This window comes from Pelodiscus sinensis, chromosome 2, assembly GCF_052426305.1.
Source record: "Pelodiscus sinensis isolate ZL-2025 chromosome 2, ASM5242630v1, whole genome shotgun sequence".
Taxonomy (NCBI): domain Eukaryota; kingdom Metazoa; phylum Chordata; order Testudines; family Trionychidae; genus Pelodiscus; species Pelodiscus sinensis.
In genome coordinates, this window is record NC_143053.1 from 23,402,187 (window position 1) to 23,419,424 (window position 17,238).

Sequence of the window (17,238 nt, forward strand, 5' to 3'; positions counted from 1 at the left end):
TGCTGTGAAGCATATGAAAAATACTCCATTCTATTTCCTAACAAAAGCCTGGATCATGTGGATTGTACTAGAATATAAACGATCACTATGAACTTGACTGCAATAACTTTAAAGACACTATATTTTTCAAGCTTTATACAAACTATTAAATTGACAGATGTTTGCTAAGACGAGAAGTTCAGAAAGACAGCACTTCATAATTCTATACTAGGCTTTGAAGGACAAATCACTTAATACCACCTTCAAGCCTTGTTATCCTTCTTGTATTGAGAAATTTAAAACACTGTCTCAACAGACAGACAGAATTAAGCATTGAAAATTCAGCAAATAATATATATCAATAAAGTATAAAATATTCAAATGTTTTCTAGAACAGTTTTAATTTAAATTAAGGGAGAAAAATCAAGCTGATATCTGTAGCTGCGGAAGAAAAAATAAGGTCATCCATTCTTGCTACGTTTTCTCCTTTTAACACTCCCACCCCCTTTAAATCGTTTCATTTAAGACACTTGTTTGAGATGTCAAGAAAATAAAAATGGCCATATTGGGTCAGACCTAAGGTCCATCTAACCCAGTATCCTGTCTTCTGACAGTGGTCAATGCCAGGTGTCCTAGAAGGAGTGAACAGAACAGGTAATCATCAAGTGAGCCCTCTCCTGTTATTCAGCCCCTGACAAACATTCCTACCCATTCTGGCTAAGAATGATGTGGCATTGTATGACTGCTCTCACATAATTAAGAGATTGTGGACCAGTCAATCTACTATAAACAGGTTAGCCACAGGCTTTGGAGAAAGTAGTATACAATACACTTCCACTAGAGCTAATCCAATGGCTAATCATCTATGATCACATCACATCTGTCCTCATGCTCAGTCCACTTGTTCCAGGCATTAAGCTGTCCTCACTTTCAAGGCTCTTCTCAACCCTGCTCCTCTCTACCTGTCATTAATCTCCATCCTCTTCTCTACCAATGATGATAAAAGTGTAGATAGGGCTATTTCTCATGCAAATGTCACTGTGCCTATTCTGTGCTTGCCCCACAGAGAGGAATGCCTTCCATTACCAAATTTGTAAGTCCAGTATCCTTTCCTATTTCAGTCTCTTCCTCAAGATACACCTTTCACGTAAAAGGCAAAGGCCAGATAAACATAGTTGACACATCATTTATCATTTATCTTGCTGACTGCAACTGTATGTATCTGACTGTATGCCTCCTCCCATAGCTTTATGTCATCTGTCTTAGGTTATAACACTTCAGGAAAAAGACCATATTTCCGTAAATGTTTGCACAACATATAGCACAATGGAGAGAGTGGATTGGGAAAAGTCCATGATAATCTAATTACAGATTTATAGAGAGAACAGCCAAAATCTTGGGGGATAAGTAGAGTGTTCAGTTATACTGATTGATTACCTGACAATTTCTACAGCTATCACCGTTATGTCACTACAGTATATCATAACACTATTAATATGAAACAATAGCTTTGAACTAATTTGAAAAAATGAGGCTTGCCTCTTTTTAAAATAAAAAGGAAAGGGAGAGACATTATAAGCTGGATCCTCAGATGCATCTGAAGACTGACGCACAATGGTAGCTTTAAGCCACATTTACATTCCCTTGATCGCAAGGCTGGCTTGACCCACCACATAACTTGCACAAGTTATTTTAATTTTTTTCTCCACTTTGAGTTAAGGACATAAACTAGCGGTTAATTTACTAGTCGAGTAGTCGATGAAATTTCCATCAACTACCCAATAGGCACTTCCGTACTCCTCCTTTGAAATGTACAGGAGCTAGGGCTCCTGTACATTTCAAAGGAGGAATGCAGAACTCTGCGTCCAGCCTGGGGCCAGCGGGAAGTCCCGCCAACTTTGGGCTATCTATATGCAGGCCAGCTTTGAAATGTACAAGAGTCCCCAGAGGGGCCTCTTGTACATTTCAAAGTGGAAGCGCCCTCATGGAGCCTGGGGTCTGCTCCATGCTGTGCTGCTGCTTGAAATGCCAGGTGGAGCCCGAGGTCAGCTAGGAACTCCCCAGCTGATCCCAGGCTCCACACGGCCTTTCAGCAGAACCTGGGATCAGATGGGGACCCTCGGCTGATCCTGGGTTCCGCGGGAATGCTGCGCAAAGCCCAGGATCAGCTAGGGAGTCCCCAGCTGACCTCGGGCTCTGGAACGTGCTACTGCTCTGAAACGCAGAGGTGGCTTTTCCAAGGAGTTCAAAGGAACTATTCTATATTCATGCTAATAAAAACTTTATATTTAGGCATGAAAGGATTAGATTTTTATTGGTAAATGATAGTAATGATAATTTTCACACTAATTTAAATAGGCAAACAAAGAAAAATGTTGCTTGAGAGCTTAATGTTTATTGTAATTAACAATTAGTGTCCGAAATCTTTCCCCAATTTCCTGCAACTGTTACAATTTCAATCAATAAAAACATAGAAAAATGCTTAAAATTAAACATTGATATTGTCTGCTGAAATAATAACAAAATAAAAATCAAACTCTGCCAGGGTTACTGATATTATACATTCCGGAAACACACATAAACACAACACCCCTTAAAATACATTACTTACTGGTTATGGCTTTAGGTTTTTTGGCCATGTATTCCTTCCATTTTTTTGTACTCAGCTGGCTAGGAGATGGAATCAACAGGTTGCTTACATTGCAAGGCAAAACAAATAAGGCTCCTATCTGTAGAAAGAGCAAATATAGTGCATTCACATTACTCAGATAATCATAGAGAATATCTAGTGTGACCTTTTTGTGGACCACAGGCGGCTATCATCATCAACCACATCTTATGCCCAACATCAAAAATGAAACCAAAGTAAATAATACCACACAAAACTAGACACAAGCAGAGAAGAGAGGGCACTCAGGTAAACCAATCCTGATACCCCAACACTGGCAGGGATATGATTATGTGAGATATACCCAAATAATCACAGCAAGTGACTCACACTCACCTGCACCCCCACATGGCACCTAGCCCTGCTCCACATGGGAGACGGAATAAGTTAGCAGCCCAAGGGGTGAGTGAGGAACGGAGGCTACGCCTTGCCAGGAATGCAGGGAGTCCAGCTGGCAGGTCCGAGTGCTGATGGGAACTGGCCCACTCAGTGGCACTTCTTGTAGCTCTCCAGGCTAGCCAGAATCCTGCCCGCAAGCACCAGAAAGGCCAGGAGGAATGTGCTCAGGCAGATGATGGACTCCAGCGGCCCCACAGGGCTCTCCAGCGGGAGTAAGTGCAGGTCTACATTTGAAGCACCACATCAGCTTATTTGAACTGTGTTCCACATACAGGTAACTAGCTAAATGGAATGGCCTGTGGCATACAGAAGGTCAGAAAAGATGATCTAATGGTGCCTTCTGGCCTTAAAATCCATTAATATTGCATATACACTGAAGATATGACTGGCCCAACAGCATAGAATATGTGCAATGTACTGTCTTGCAGAACATAAACAAATTACTTAGGCCACATCTCCAATTTCAGGAAGATCGATGCTGTGTCATTCAATCTGCCGGTGATCCATTTAGTGAGTCTAGTAAAGACATGCTAAATATAATGCAGGGGGCACCCCCATTGGTGCCAGTACTTCTTCTCCTCACAGGGAGTCAGGGGCATTTCTCCCAAGTCAACAGGGGCATTTCTCCCAACAGCCTCCCACTTTGAGGAAAGCAACAAAGCTCATCTTAAGGTACATTGACTACAGCTATGTTTTTTATATAGCTGGGATTGCGTCCCTTAAACTGATTTTCCCCTGAAGTATGGACCTGGCTTCAAAGTACTCTGCTATTTGCATTTAGGAAGGCTGGCATGGAGAAAAAGGTGGACTCTTGCTATAAAAGGACTTATCTGTGGGAACAAAAAATACACTAAAGATGGTGCAGTCAATAATTTTTGCTAAAGGATTGAACTGAATTATGAAAATGAACAGAAAAGGACAGAAGTTGGGATGGGATTCATAGTGAGCCGGGCTCGACAAATAGTGCAATCTACTCGCCGCATGGTGAGTAGATTGCAACCTGGAAGAGTCAGGTTCGGGCGATCTGCACATGCGCAGAACAATCTGCCCACGAGCAGATTGCCGGACAGCGCGGCTGGCGAGCAGGGCTCACCGTGGTTCGGCGAGCCCTGATAATGAGTATCAAGACATGCTATGAGGTCAAAGCGTGGCTGAAGTTAACAATTTCATGGGCATATGAACTCTGCTCTTGGAAACTGTACAATGTACACATCTAACAGCAGATTGTGACCCCAGAAGAAAATTTTGGAGAAAGCTACACAGAGATTAGGTGTTAAATTAAAAGTACACAAAAATAGATATGGAGAAATAATTTTGGCAAAAAAAAAAAAAATGCTGCAAAGTTGAAAAAAAATATACCTTTCCACAGAGAGAAGAAATCTGGTCAAAAAGCAGTGTAGACTTTTCTTTGATATTGTTACTTGCCAAGTTCCTGTATAAAAAGTTTAAGGAACCACATCTTTAAATAGTTATACCTATTGCAATGTTATAAATCACAGTACAGGCAGTCCCCGGGTTACGTACAAGATAGGGACTGTATGTTTGTTCTTAAGTTGAATTTGTAAGTAAGTCAGAACTGGTACATATTGTAGGGGAAACTCTAGCCAAACATTTCTCCAGAGCTCAGTTTTATTCTCCCACACCTCACTTCCCTCAGTCCTTTATTCTCAAGCTGAGGTGTCTGCTGAGAAAAGCCACTCCGCGTCTCCCTGGTCTGCAGGGGGAGGGGGGGGAGAGGGCACAAGCTTCGCGTCTCCCTGGTCTGCTGGGGGGAAGCAGCTAGTGCGGGGTTGCCTCACCCCGTTTGTAAGTAGGGATCCGATGTAAGTCGGATCCATGTAACCCGGGGACTGCCTGTATTATATTCTGCACAAAGAAATATTTCAACCCACCTAAATAAAAGTTAAAACATCTCACTATTCATAATTATCAAAGTATTATAATGAATAAATTCTCTGTATCAGATGGGGTGGAGCATGAATTCATGAATTTTGTAAATATATGTTATAAATATACAGCATTTATTGAAAGCTTTCAAGTGACCATGTAGGAGCAATTTATATGTATGCATATTTTATTTAATCTCTTACCATTATGAGAGTTAACAACTTAGATCGCGCGTGTGTGTGTGTGTGCGTGTGCGTGTGCGTGTGCGTGTGTGAGAGAGAGAGAGAAAACAAAGATTTTAATCAGCTGGTATAAAATGCTACTGCTAAAGCCTCAATAACTTCTCACTGTAGCTTTTATTGATAACTTCTACACGGTATTAATGCAACAGACATACTTTCATCACTGAAGCCATGTCAATGTCAAACTAAGGTATGCAACTCCAGTTTAGGATCCAATCTGAGGTGCTAAGATGCCTCTGCTTATGGGGTCTTAATGAAGAATGGTTAAACCGAATAATGGTTTAACCTACAGACCTCAATAACTCATTAGATTTGTAGTTTTGCATTGTTCATGCTAATGAACTCAAGGTATGTGAATGAATAGCTTGTTCCTGATGGGTCCGTTGCAGAAAGCTGTTCATTATAATGAATGGGGTTCAGTTTAAGGGCTTATCTTCACTACTCACGAGATCCATGCTACTGCAATCAATACAGAAGATGTTGCTACTGCAATCAATACAAGTCTAGTGAACACCTGCTAAATTGACAGCAGAGCACTCTCTGGTAGACTCCAGTACTCCAACTCTCAGAGAAGAGACCAGAGAACATTTTCCATCAATGCAATACAGTGAAGACACCAGAGTAAGTAGATCTAACTTAAACTGACTACAGCTATGTTACTCACGTAGATGAAATAGTGAGTAACTTAAGCTGACTTAACCCGATAGTGAAGACCAGCGCTAAGATGGGTATTTATTTTCTGGCTATAGTTATGTGTGTACTTTACTGAGGGCTTTAATTAGGGGCCAAATTATACTTCTTCAAACACTGCACTTTTCTTCTTCTTCAATATCTTTGCTTTTAAGTGTAATAATTGTACTGGAATACCCTTCTGCAGGATGAAAACATCACCTCTTAGTTCTGAAAGGCATTTGACTGGTAATATTAGAAACATACTGATAGTATCAATTGAAGAAAGTGCTTGTCTGAATAGTATCTTAACTTATATGCTAGAAGATAAAGGGCTTCTTAGCTATCCACTCCCTTTAACTTATACACATTTTGTGTAAATGCATATCTACACATTAGTGAGACACACTAAAACCAATGATGGCTTTTCCTCACCAAAAAAGGTCAAAATTAGTGGATTGTCATTATAATAAGGTGGGAGAGCGTAACACAGTATCTCCTTCTCCTCTTCATATAAATAGCAGGTGCTCTTTGTTTCAATCTGCTAGCCCAATTATGTGCGCTAAGAATATTTGTTTAATTTTATCATGGCATCAGATCAAAGACAGTGGTTACATCTAGTGTAGTTTATACCTCCCACTTACAAAACTATGCATAAAAATTTCATATACCTGTGAGCTCGCTTTATTTTAAAAGGCTGTAAAGAAATGGCCTTTTGCCTTTCCTGACCATGCCACTTACACACTAATCCCTGATCTTTTTCCTTTAGTTGTATGTAAGGCTAATTACTATTACTGATGGAGCTTTTTCTATTAGGTAAATGTCTTTCTAATTATGTAATACTGCTAAGAACCGTCTATATAGAATATTATGGTCTATTAACCCAGCAAACAAAAGGGTATGCTTAATTCTTATTAAAAAAAAAAACCTCCCCACAAAATTTAGAATTAAAGGTAAGAGGAGTTCAGTATATTCAATTTAAAAGTAGGGCATTTTATTTTAAAGTAGTTAAATTTAAGAAAGAAGAGAGACACTGAATAATAAATAGGTTGACTCATGCTAAAATAAAATGAAGTGCAGTAAGAACCTCTTCTACCCTAAAGAGACTCCCCTTACATTACCAGCTGCTAGTACAAGGTAAATTTAAACACAGATGAAAACTCTTACATCCAGCACTCTCAGGTATGGTAACATCTGGACCATGGATGTTATTGGACCAGAGAGCCCAGCTGGGAGCGGGGGCTGGCCAGAGTCAGGAGCAAAGCCCTGGCCAGCAGCAGCAGGTCCAGCAGCCTGGAGTGCATCACAGGCTGGCAAGGTGTAGCACGCACCCCCAGCCAGGGCCTGCATCAGCAGACCATTGCAACAAGGAGCGCAGCCCTGGTTGGGAGCAGCAGAAGTGAGGCCAGCATGGGGGGAGCGCAACCCTGGCCAGTGCCAGCAGCAGGGGGGCTGGTGCAGCAGAAAACAGATCCCAGTGGTCAGGGCTCGGCACATGTGTCTGTGGCTGGTGCCTGGGAGAAGGCCTCCTGCCAGGGGGAAGCCCAGAAACTGGGCTGACCGTCGGGAGGGGAGTTTTGATTTTGTAGAACTGCTAAAAGGTGCCTGTTCATATCATCTTAGCATCTCTGACATAACTTAAATACACATCTTCAGTGTACCAAATTAAGGTAATCCACCATAGTCCCTGTCCTCTTCCCTCCATTTGTAAACACTTGGAGGGAAAAGGTAAGCTTTTTAATAAAAGGATACAGCTCAAATTCAAGATCTGATACAAAATGGGATGGTAGATCTGAGAGCACCACCAGCTGCATGAATTCTAACACTGGACCATAATAATGAAAAACCTGAAAAGAAATTCAAATGAGAATATGTAACTTATACTTTAGATAGGATTTCAAAAGGACTTAATCACTTGCTTTAAGTACTTTGCTGAAATGGGTCCTTACATTATAGTCAAATGAAAATGTAATTAAACATCTCAAAAGAGCAAACTTTTGGAATAGTTTTAGGTACCTTCCATTTGATTCCTGAAAGTATGCATATGCATATGAAATATGCAAAAATATATTTTGTCCTGAATTGTCTGGTATTAGATTATTTTTATTTTATATATGAGAGATGATGCATCTCATATATTTAAAAGTTGTAATGGTAAAAAACTATTACAATTTAAATATGTAATTCAATTGAAGGTCTTTTTATATATTTTCCACCTATAAATATGGATTTTGATTTTTAAACTTGGGTCTTCTTTTAATTTCCTCAAAGCAAAAATGGTACACTATGAGTAAATTTTTAAAAAAGTATTTAATAATAAAATGTATTTGTACAAACAAATAAATGAATAGATGTTTCCAACATGCTACAGCAATATTTAAAATTGATTTTTTCAAAACTAAGAAATCAGAATAAGTTTTTCATTTTTATTTTGAGAACGTAGTATCACATCCTATTTTGAGAATGTAGTATCACATGTCATTAGACCAAGTATCATTGATACTATCCAGAAAAAAATATGATATAAATAAGCCTTAAAAATTATACATTATGGAGTTGCTACTTTTACATTTGTTCTTGAATTCTGATTACCACATCTCTCATTATTAATTTTCTCAGGAAGGTAAAAATGTCAACTTTTGTAGGTTAAAGAAAGTTCAAACACAGACCTTACCTCTGGCAAAATATTAGTATTTTCTGATTGTGCTGTTTTCTTGGCCTTGAAGCAACTATTTAAATGTGATGTGCTGAATGGCTTTGCCGAGACACCCTTTATACAAAACTTTGGAAACCTAACTTCAAATCCAAACTAAAGAAAATAGACAGAATATTAAAAGAAGGCAGATACAAAGGCTGATATTAATAGGATAAATTAGGTTAGAAAAATTCTCATGTTCTTGCATATCAAGCATTTGGTGCAACTAGAAGATGAAGAATGAAATAAAGTTTACATAAAGCAAAGCACTATTTTAATCAATGAATTTTTTTCCTACAGTCAATTAGATACACAATTACTTTAAAACAGTGGTGGGCTCCATGCAGTTCATCCATCTTCTAAGTGTGGCCACAAGACATTTTGTTTTTCATTTCCCACACACAGGGTTGCCAGATTCTGCTGGTTTCCATCCATGTAGTTTTTTTCTTACCAATGTTACTAAAGTGATACACATGTAAAGCAAGGGTATGTAAAGTGAAGTGAGATGTGTGCTGATTGCACAGAACACTGAGGCTACGTCTGACTGCAAGCCTCTTTCGAAAGCATCTAGACTGCAACCTCTTCTTTTGAAAAAGTGAGCTGCTTTTTCGAAAGAGAGCACCCAGGCAGTCTGGATGCTCTGTTTCGAAAAAGCCCTGTTTGTATTCAAGAACGCCTTTTTTCGAAAGAACACTTTCGAAAAAAGGCGTTATTCCTCGTGAAATGAGGATTACCGCCATCGAAAGACAAGCTGTGTTCTTTCGATTTAAATTTCGAAAGAACGCGGCTATAGTCTAGACGCAGGTGAAGTTTTTTCAAAAAAAGGCTACTTTTTTCGAAAAAAACCTGCAGTCTAGACACAGCCTGACTGAGAGCCAAGTGCTTCCTCTGCACCCAATCAAAGCACTGCTATGGTTCAACTGGCACATCCCTCAAATTCTAGGTACACAAGTGCAGTTAGCAAAACCAACCTATCCTGGGAGATCATCTTGGTTAGGAAAATCTTGTGGCCCACTGAGATGATTGTGGGCAACTTACATTAGGCTAGGTTGCCCACCACTGCTTTAAAAAGATATGGCCTCATTAGTATAAATAATATTGGTTTGAATAATCTGGTAACATATGCAAAATTAAGACATTGCAAACACAAGTGTTGTCTTCTACAGCTAAATAGTCGCTGCTTATTGCACAAGTCCTAGACTCTTGAGTACTAAAATGTAGCAAAGAAAGAGGATAATCGCTTGTCATGAACAACAAAAGATTTGACTTAAAAATAAACCCACAGACCTAAGGTAAAGAGAGTAAAGGTCTGGTACCTAAACTTAGGTCCCTGCATATGAAACTCCACACTGTAGCTATACATTTATACTTTCTCTGTTTAAAGAAAAGTGTTATTTAAACTGGTTTCTATATAATTAGATTGTTATAAAATTCAAATGAAAGCATGAAGTCTAATAATTTATAATACAATATGTATCTCATAACAATTTTATACAGTAAGTATACACAGGGAATCTAAAAAAAGATCACCAAAACTAGAAAAAAACCCGTACCTTTCTTTCCCATATTTGAATCTCTCCTCTCCAAAGCTCTTTTGAATCAATAATATTCATTAGATTATCTGAAGCCACAACATCTGCTGATAAGTAGTCTGCAATTTTTTGCCAGACACTGTAAAAGTAAGGAAAAATAATGAATCTCCTATTTCAACTTGTTTTAAAGATTACCATGCTATGTGTGGTAATCCAATAGATCTTCTACACCTTAGCACTAAACACAGACTTCTGGAAATATGTAAATTCAGACCAAAATATATAACTTTGTACTCTGAAAAGTACACTCTTACAGACATGCTGGCTCCACTGCCTGCAGGGGAAGGTATTTCTGTGCTCCACCAAGATGACAATAGAATGCACTGGCATGTAGCAAGCAATCACTGGCTTGGCAAACTGAGTCAGACTGTAATTAGCAGTCTTGCAATATGCATGTCCAACTACTGCCCTTCTTTGTGTATTAAAGGGAATGAGAGACATGGATGGAAAGAGAACACATTGACTTCTCTTGTCAACTAGAGGATTTCCCTGTTCATCATTTATTGGTTTCTATGTGGTAAGAGCAGGGACAGGTTGCCTCATTATGCATAAAGGATATGCAGCACAGCTATTCAGGCTTATCTGTAGAATGAACAACGAGCAAAAAGTTAAGACCCTGGTATTTGGCATAATGGATGGTCCGAACAGGAAAGGCAGATTCCACAGAGAATGGGTAGATGATACAGTAGATTGGTGGGGAGCTAGTCTACAGAAACTAAGCCCCTCCGCACTGGACAGGGAAAGATGGAAGGAAATAGTGAGGAAGGCATCGGACACTAATGGGAGTTGAGCCCATGGTTGTTAATGAAGATGAAAGCATAAGACTGAGCCTATTTGATCCAAAGAAGAGATGCGTTGATTGCCATACTTAAAATCAGAAAGGAATCCTCCATCATGATAAATTGATCGTGATAGTTTTTCATCTCCCTCTGTGTGTATTAGCAGGTGTCTTATGACACATAAATATTTTCTCTACCTAGGGGTTTATTTCAAGGCAAAACATTTAGTTTCCTTGTCTTATCACAATTTTACTGATGAAGTCAAGGTCATTTTACACTTTATATTGAGCTGACGAGGTGGGAGGGAAATAGGCAATCAACAAACATGTATGTAAATAAAAATATTCAAGTCAATAGCCTTAACTTCAAAAGGCAAAAACGGCAACTTGATACCCGTTTTACAAAAATTACAAAACCAGATTAAAAGTAGGGATGCTAGTGAGTAGTCCACTGAAGTATCGACTACTCGCCTTCCACCCTTGCTGCTTTTCTGAGAGTCAGCAAGGTTGGGAGGAGGGACAGGAGCCGGCGCTCGGGGGAGCCAGCTTAAATGCTGGTTCCCCTGAGCAACAGCTCCACAGTGCCGTCTGCCTCCCCCTGCCTCTATCAGGGAGGCCACCACAAACAGAGGCTGGTGCCAGAGCAACCTCTATTCATGGTGGACAGGGCTAGACACAGGCAGGGGCTGCTTCTGGAGCAGTCCCTGGCCACAGCCAGTCCTGGCCGCAGTGAACAGAAGCTACTCCGGCAGCAGCCGGGACCAAGCATTCCCTGCTCGCGCTGGTCCGGGACATTGTACCTCTGCATTCTAAATGTAGTAAGAGTCCAGCAGCTCTTACTACATTTAAAGTGCAGAGCCACAGTGCGGGTAGCTCCCAGAACCAGCACGATCCGGAACTGCTCAGTCCCAGCTCGAGACAGTTCCTGGAGCTTCCCCCTCTGTGGCTGTGCAGAGCAGTCCTTATCGACTAATCGTGTAGTCGATACAAAGTGATTATCTACACGATTAGCCAAATAACCTCAATTTAACATTGCTAATTCAAAGTAATCAGTAATAATTACTGTGTTTTGTGCTATATTAACTTTATAAAAGGTCTTGTGTAAAATGAAGCCAGGCTATCAGGAAAAATTAGATATATTAATTAAAGTTAAATAAAATGAGATGTAATCAACCTCTTTGCTGAAGGCATGTATTGAACAGAATTGTCTGGATAGCTCCTCCTTTTCAACAATGATAAAAGAGAAATCCATACTTTCCTAAAGAACAACTGTCAAGCATTAAGACACTTCATAAACTTTATTTAAAAACATTAGTGTATGTAGATGCAAAACAAATAACGTCCCCACTTGTACAACTAATTAAAATCATACCCTTTACAGTCATTTGTTGTGATAGTGATTTTTGCAGAATGCCATTCTCTCAGATGTTTCAGGGCACCAATCACAGGTAAACAGTCTTTTAACTTGGGGGCATCTCTTTCAGCAGACTGTAGTATTACATCAACCATAGCTCTTCCTTAAATAAAACATAGTTTGTGTAAATTATTTTAATAGCATGAAATTATACAGCTAAGCACTGATCTCATTTTAAGGAGCAAGCCAAATTTATAAAATATTCTACAAAAAATATGGTTTATGGCTGACTGTGATCAGGATTGTTAAAGGGCAGAATAGAGAAATGTAGAAACAAGATTTGCAACATTTCTATAGGAACGTCAGTCTGTTTATTTAGCAATTCCTCTTGGATATCTTATCAGCTTATGCTAAACAGGAAAACCAAAATACATTATCTTCTCTTCAAAACATACCCTTCCCTCCCTTCTCTATCTGCAACAACTCCACCCCTTAAACTCTGTGACTGAAGTTAATGATTTACAGCAGTGGTTCTTAAAGTGGGGTCCACGGACCACTAGTGGTCCGCCTCCCAGGTGGTCCATGGCTTGAGCTCAGCCTCTCCCCGTCTCCCCCATGAGGCAAGAAGCCTGCGTTGCCTCCCCACTGTGTGGAGGAGATGGGGAGGGCCGAGCTCCCCCTACCCGTCCCCGCCCCGCTGAAGGAACAGCAGTGAGGCTTACCCGCTGCTTCTATTGGCCAGTGCCGTGATGCTGGGAGCCCTTTAACACTGCCGCAGCCCAGCATCCAGCCCCACCCACACGGATCTGGCTCTGCTAGGTGGGCAATCAGCATCCGCCTCCCTGCACTGCATCATGGCATCTGCCCATGGGCCCTTCACCTCCAGGTACTGCCTGCGGGAGGCGCCGTGCTGGCTGCTGGAGAAACCCTGGAAGCAGCAGTGCTGGTGCCATCACGCTGTGGGGCTGGAAAGCATCCAGAGGAACCCAGAAGCCTTTCCCCTGTGAGACCCGCCCATCCTGCCATCAGCTCAGCGGTGCAGGCAGCTGCATTTTCGAGGTGGGAAGGGCTGCTCTGTAGGGCAGCCACGCAGAGCGGGGCTACTCCAGAGACCTGGAGAGGAGGCTGCCTGTCCCCCACCTTCACCCCTCACCAAAGAGCTGGTGTAAACCAAAAAATGTTTCTGTATTGTGTTGTGCCATGTGGACTCCACCCGCCGACTTAGCTTTTCACAGTGGTACAGAGTATCTGGAATCTTAGGATTACCTGTGCTGACAAGGTACCAATTGGGTTGCCATAAACACAAAGCCAGCGTAGAAGACAACAGAGGAGCCCCCCAGCACTGAATGGCAGCAATTCTGAACATTTGGTTTTCTGTTTAGAAACAACAGCCTCTAGGATTGTCTACTTCTGGTAGCAATATATTATAGAAGCCGTTCCTGCTACCGGCAGCACAGTCTTACAAGGGAGCATCTCTTTACAAACCACCGGCCAATGGGAACAATGGAGGTGTAAAGCCAAATAAGCATCCCCACTCATGCCCAAGCCCCCGCATCCCAATCCCCATCACTCACCACCTACCCCGCCAACACCCCACATCCCCAGCTTGCTCCTACACCCTCCCTTGCTCCTGCACCCTCCCTCCAGGCCACACTCTGCACCCTCCCCTTGCTCCTGCACCCTCCCTCCTGGCCAGATACCCTACCCCAAGCCCTCGCCTGCACCCTCCCTCCTGGCCAGGTCCGGCACCCTCCCGTGCTCCTGCACCCTCCTCCTGGCCAGGTTAGGCTGTGGTGGGAGAAGCAGCGCCGCAGCTGAGGCTCCTCAGAGGCGCCTCCAGCCTCTGGGGCTGGCCCAGGACTGCATGGCCATGGTAATGGGGCCTTCAGTGTCTGGGGCCAGCCCAGTACTCTGTGGCTGCAGCAGTTGCTGCAAGGGACACATGCCCAGAACCCCACAGCCCAGTACTCCTCGCTCACTCCCCTCTTCCCGCCAAGACCCTGCACCCTCGGTTGCTCTGACACCAGTGTTGCCTCCAAGCTGTGTGGCAGCACAGCTTGTTAGGTGATTAATCAGCCCTGCCCAGTCAGAGGCTCAGGGCTCTATGTACCCTCCCTCCTGGTCCTGCACACTCCCCTCTGGCCTGGCCAAATACCTACTCTCACCCTGCTTCTGAACCCACCCTTGCTCCTGCACCCTCCCTCCTGGCCACACAGTGCACCCTCCCTTTCTCTAGCTTCCTCTCCGTTGGCCAGACACCCTAGTCCCAGACTGCTTCTGCACCCTATTTCCCACCACGCACCGTCACCCCCTCTTACACCCCACCTCCTGCACCCCCCTCCCTATCACACTTGCTGGCTGTCCCACACACTGACTCCCTCGTGTTTGTCGCCTCCACAGAGTCTAAGGGGGTCCACAAAATCCACTAAATCCAGAACAGTCAATCTGGCCTATGGGAAGCCCTAATCCTGAGTCCTCCCTGTCCCCTCCTCTCACCCTGTGGGGCTGGCGTGCCAGAGGAATGAGGTGTCTCAGTTGGGGGCTACATCAGTGAGTGTTGGGTGTTTTTGGAGGAGATTTTTGCTTCTCACTTGTGTGGTCCCCAGCTAATTTTTCTGTTGGTCAGTGGCACCCTACCCAAAAAGGTTCCCCACCCCTGCCATAAATAAAGAAAACATGGGAACCTTTTGTGTTAGACTTAAATAAATATTTTACTTTATTTAAAATGAAGTTTGATAAACTAACATGAGAAATTTAAAATGCTTAATCTGTTTAATAATTTAAATTAAACTATTCTTCCTAGCTGCAGCACTAGCAAAATGGCTCAGAGGTAATTATGTAATTAACAGTTAGTTTCATTAGCACCTTGTGGTCCATGGAAAGATCTGCATTAAGCCAGGTGGTCCACAGGCCATTAAGCCAGGTGGACCACGGGAGTTTGAGAACCACTCATTTACAGGATATTTTTGACTTCTTCTCCACTGTCTAACACAACCAGGCTGCAACTTAGCTTATTCACAAGGTAAATACCCTGCCCACGTTTACATCCTTCAGGAACCCACTTCTGCAATCCCACCTCTAGTGAACCTAGCTAACATTTAAAAATTCCCCAATTGTTTCTCTCCTTCCTTTAACTTCTGTCTGTCTGTCATCAGACTGAAAGCCCTCAGAACTGAGTCCTTGAAGATAAACACAAGCCTTTCTGTGAAATTACCAGGAGCAGGGAGCTTGTCCGTCAACTGATGCAGACTTTCTGCAGATTCTTCATAGACACTGAAATTAAAGAGGGTTACTGGATTTAAATAAATGTATATACAAAATTATCCAGAACTAAATTACCGGTAACAATATTTAGTATTTTATGGAAGTACACTACATCTTGAAAGCACTAAACAATCAGCATATAAACCCTACAAGGTCTCACTGCTTTTCCATTTTACATTCAGGGGAAAAAAAGCAGATAGGTTACGTGACTTCTCCAAGGCCACAGTGTCTTGGTAGATCTGGGATTAAATTCAAGAGTATCTGGCTCCCCACTCTGAGATCTGTCCACTAGTTTATGCTACCCCTCAAAGTGAGTAGCCAAAGCTAAAATTTTCAGCTTCATTTACAGCTCTTTACAATATTCTGCTGCCTGGTACTGTAGTTATCCATATATTTACAGTCATGGATAACTGTCCATTCTACATATTTTACTACCTACATTTAATATGAATACTTATGTTTCAGCTCTACAGATTTATCGATTGCAAAAGTGTCTACTGCATTTACATGTGTAATGATATTTTCTAAAAGAAACACGCAATACATGCTTCATCTTGGTACGAGTGACAATAAGACTACAGTAAAACTCTGACAGTCCGGCATCCAACTGTTCGGCACTCCCGATACTCCGGCATCAAAATGCCAAGCACTCCTGACCAGCTGATTAAAAAGCCTGCTGCTCAGCACACGGGCTGGCTGTAACCAGACAGAGCATAAGATTGGGGGGAGGAGGAGGGGGTGGGACATGTGCTGGCTGTAACCAGGCAGAGCATAAGGTTGGGGAGGAAGAAGGAGGGGGAATGGGATCCCGTTACAGTATGGAGAAGAGCGTGGAGGAGGATCAGGTTACAGCACAGAGGAGACTGGAAAAGGAAAGGGGAGGGGAGAGGGAGGGAGATTGTGTTCTGGCCAGCTGTTAAGCCATGCAGCTGTACCGGACCTCCCGATTCTCCGGCAAATCTCATAATCCAGCACCACCTAGGTCCAAAAGGTGCCGGATTATCGGAAGTCTACTGTATATACCATTTTTACCTTCACTATATGAAAGCCTAATTTTTAAACGTCAAAACTGTAGATTTAAACAGCCAGAAGAAAAGCGTGGCCAGTTGGTTCCCTGTAAGGTTAAAACTTCCCTAATATCTTTAGAATGCCAGCTACTCTGTATGTTAACAACCATGCTGCTATTTCTTCACTAACCTATATTTTACTTTTTTATCTGGAACAGGAGCGTTTGGGGATTTTTTTCTTTAAGTTCTTCTCTGAATTCAAGTTCAAAGAACAAATTACAAATCTCGATAGTGAGGAAATGGCAGCATGAAGCCCAGGTTCTTACCATATAAAGTAGTTGGCATTCTTTAAGGTACTTACTCAAGTGCTCAGGGGTTATATCTGCAATAACATTGCCAAAATGTAGCAGTGTAGACAAAGTCAAAAATACTATACTAAAGACCCTGTAGTTGGTGTTACTTGGAAATAACTTTTGTAGATTTTTATCAGCATAACAAAAGTGAGTATATAAAAATGAAAAGCCTCATTTTAAAAGTATATTTGAAGACAGGGTGCTATCTATTTTATAAGATGCCATTATTTCAGAAAATGACTAGCTCTTCTACTGACAATTTTTTCCCCATAATTCATTAGCACATATTATAGATTTTTGAGTTTTCAACATAAATTTAACCTTGTTTTACTTATTTTTCTGCTTGCCTTT

At 41.8% G+C, this 17,238-nt stretch overlaps 1 protein-coding gene across 1 annotated transcript in view; it reads right to left on the reverse strand.

The window, feature by feature from the left end:
- Window positions 1-17,238, reverse strand: part of MTBP (MDM2 binding protein) — a 54,328-nt gene that overhangs the window by 30,001 nt on the left and 7,089 nt on the right. The window contains exons 5-11 of the mRNA XM_075920177.2: window positions 15,478-15,536; window positions 12,282-12,426; window positions 10,093-10,210; window positions 8,519-8,653; window positions 7,597-7,691; window positions 4,406-4,478; window positions 2,591-2,708 (exon numbers count right to left, since the gene is read on the reverse strand). Coding sequence (XP_075776292.2) covers window positions 2,591-2,708; window positions 4,406-4,478; window positions 7,597-7,691; window positions 8,519-8,653; window positions 10,093-10,210; window positions 12,282-12,426; window positions 15,478-15,536 — 743 coding nt within the window. The remainder of the gene's footprint in view (window positions 1-2,590; window positions 2,709-4,405; window positions 4,479-7,596; window positions 7,692-8,518; window positions 8,654-10,092; window positions 10,211-12,281; window positions 12,427-15,477; window positions 15,537-17,238) is intronic.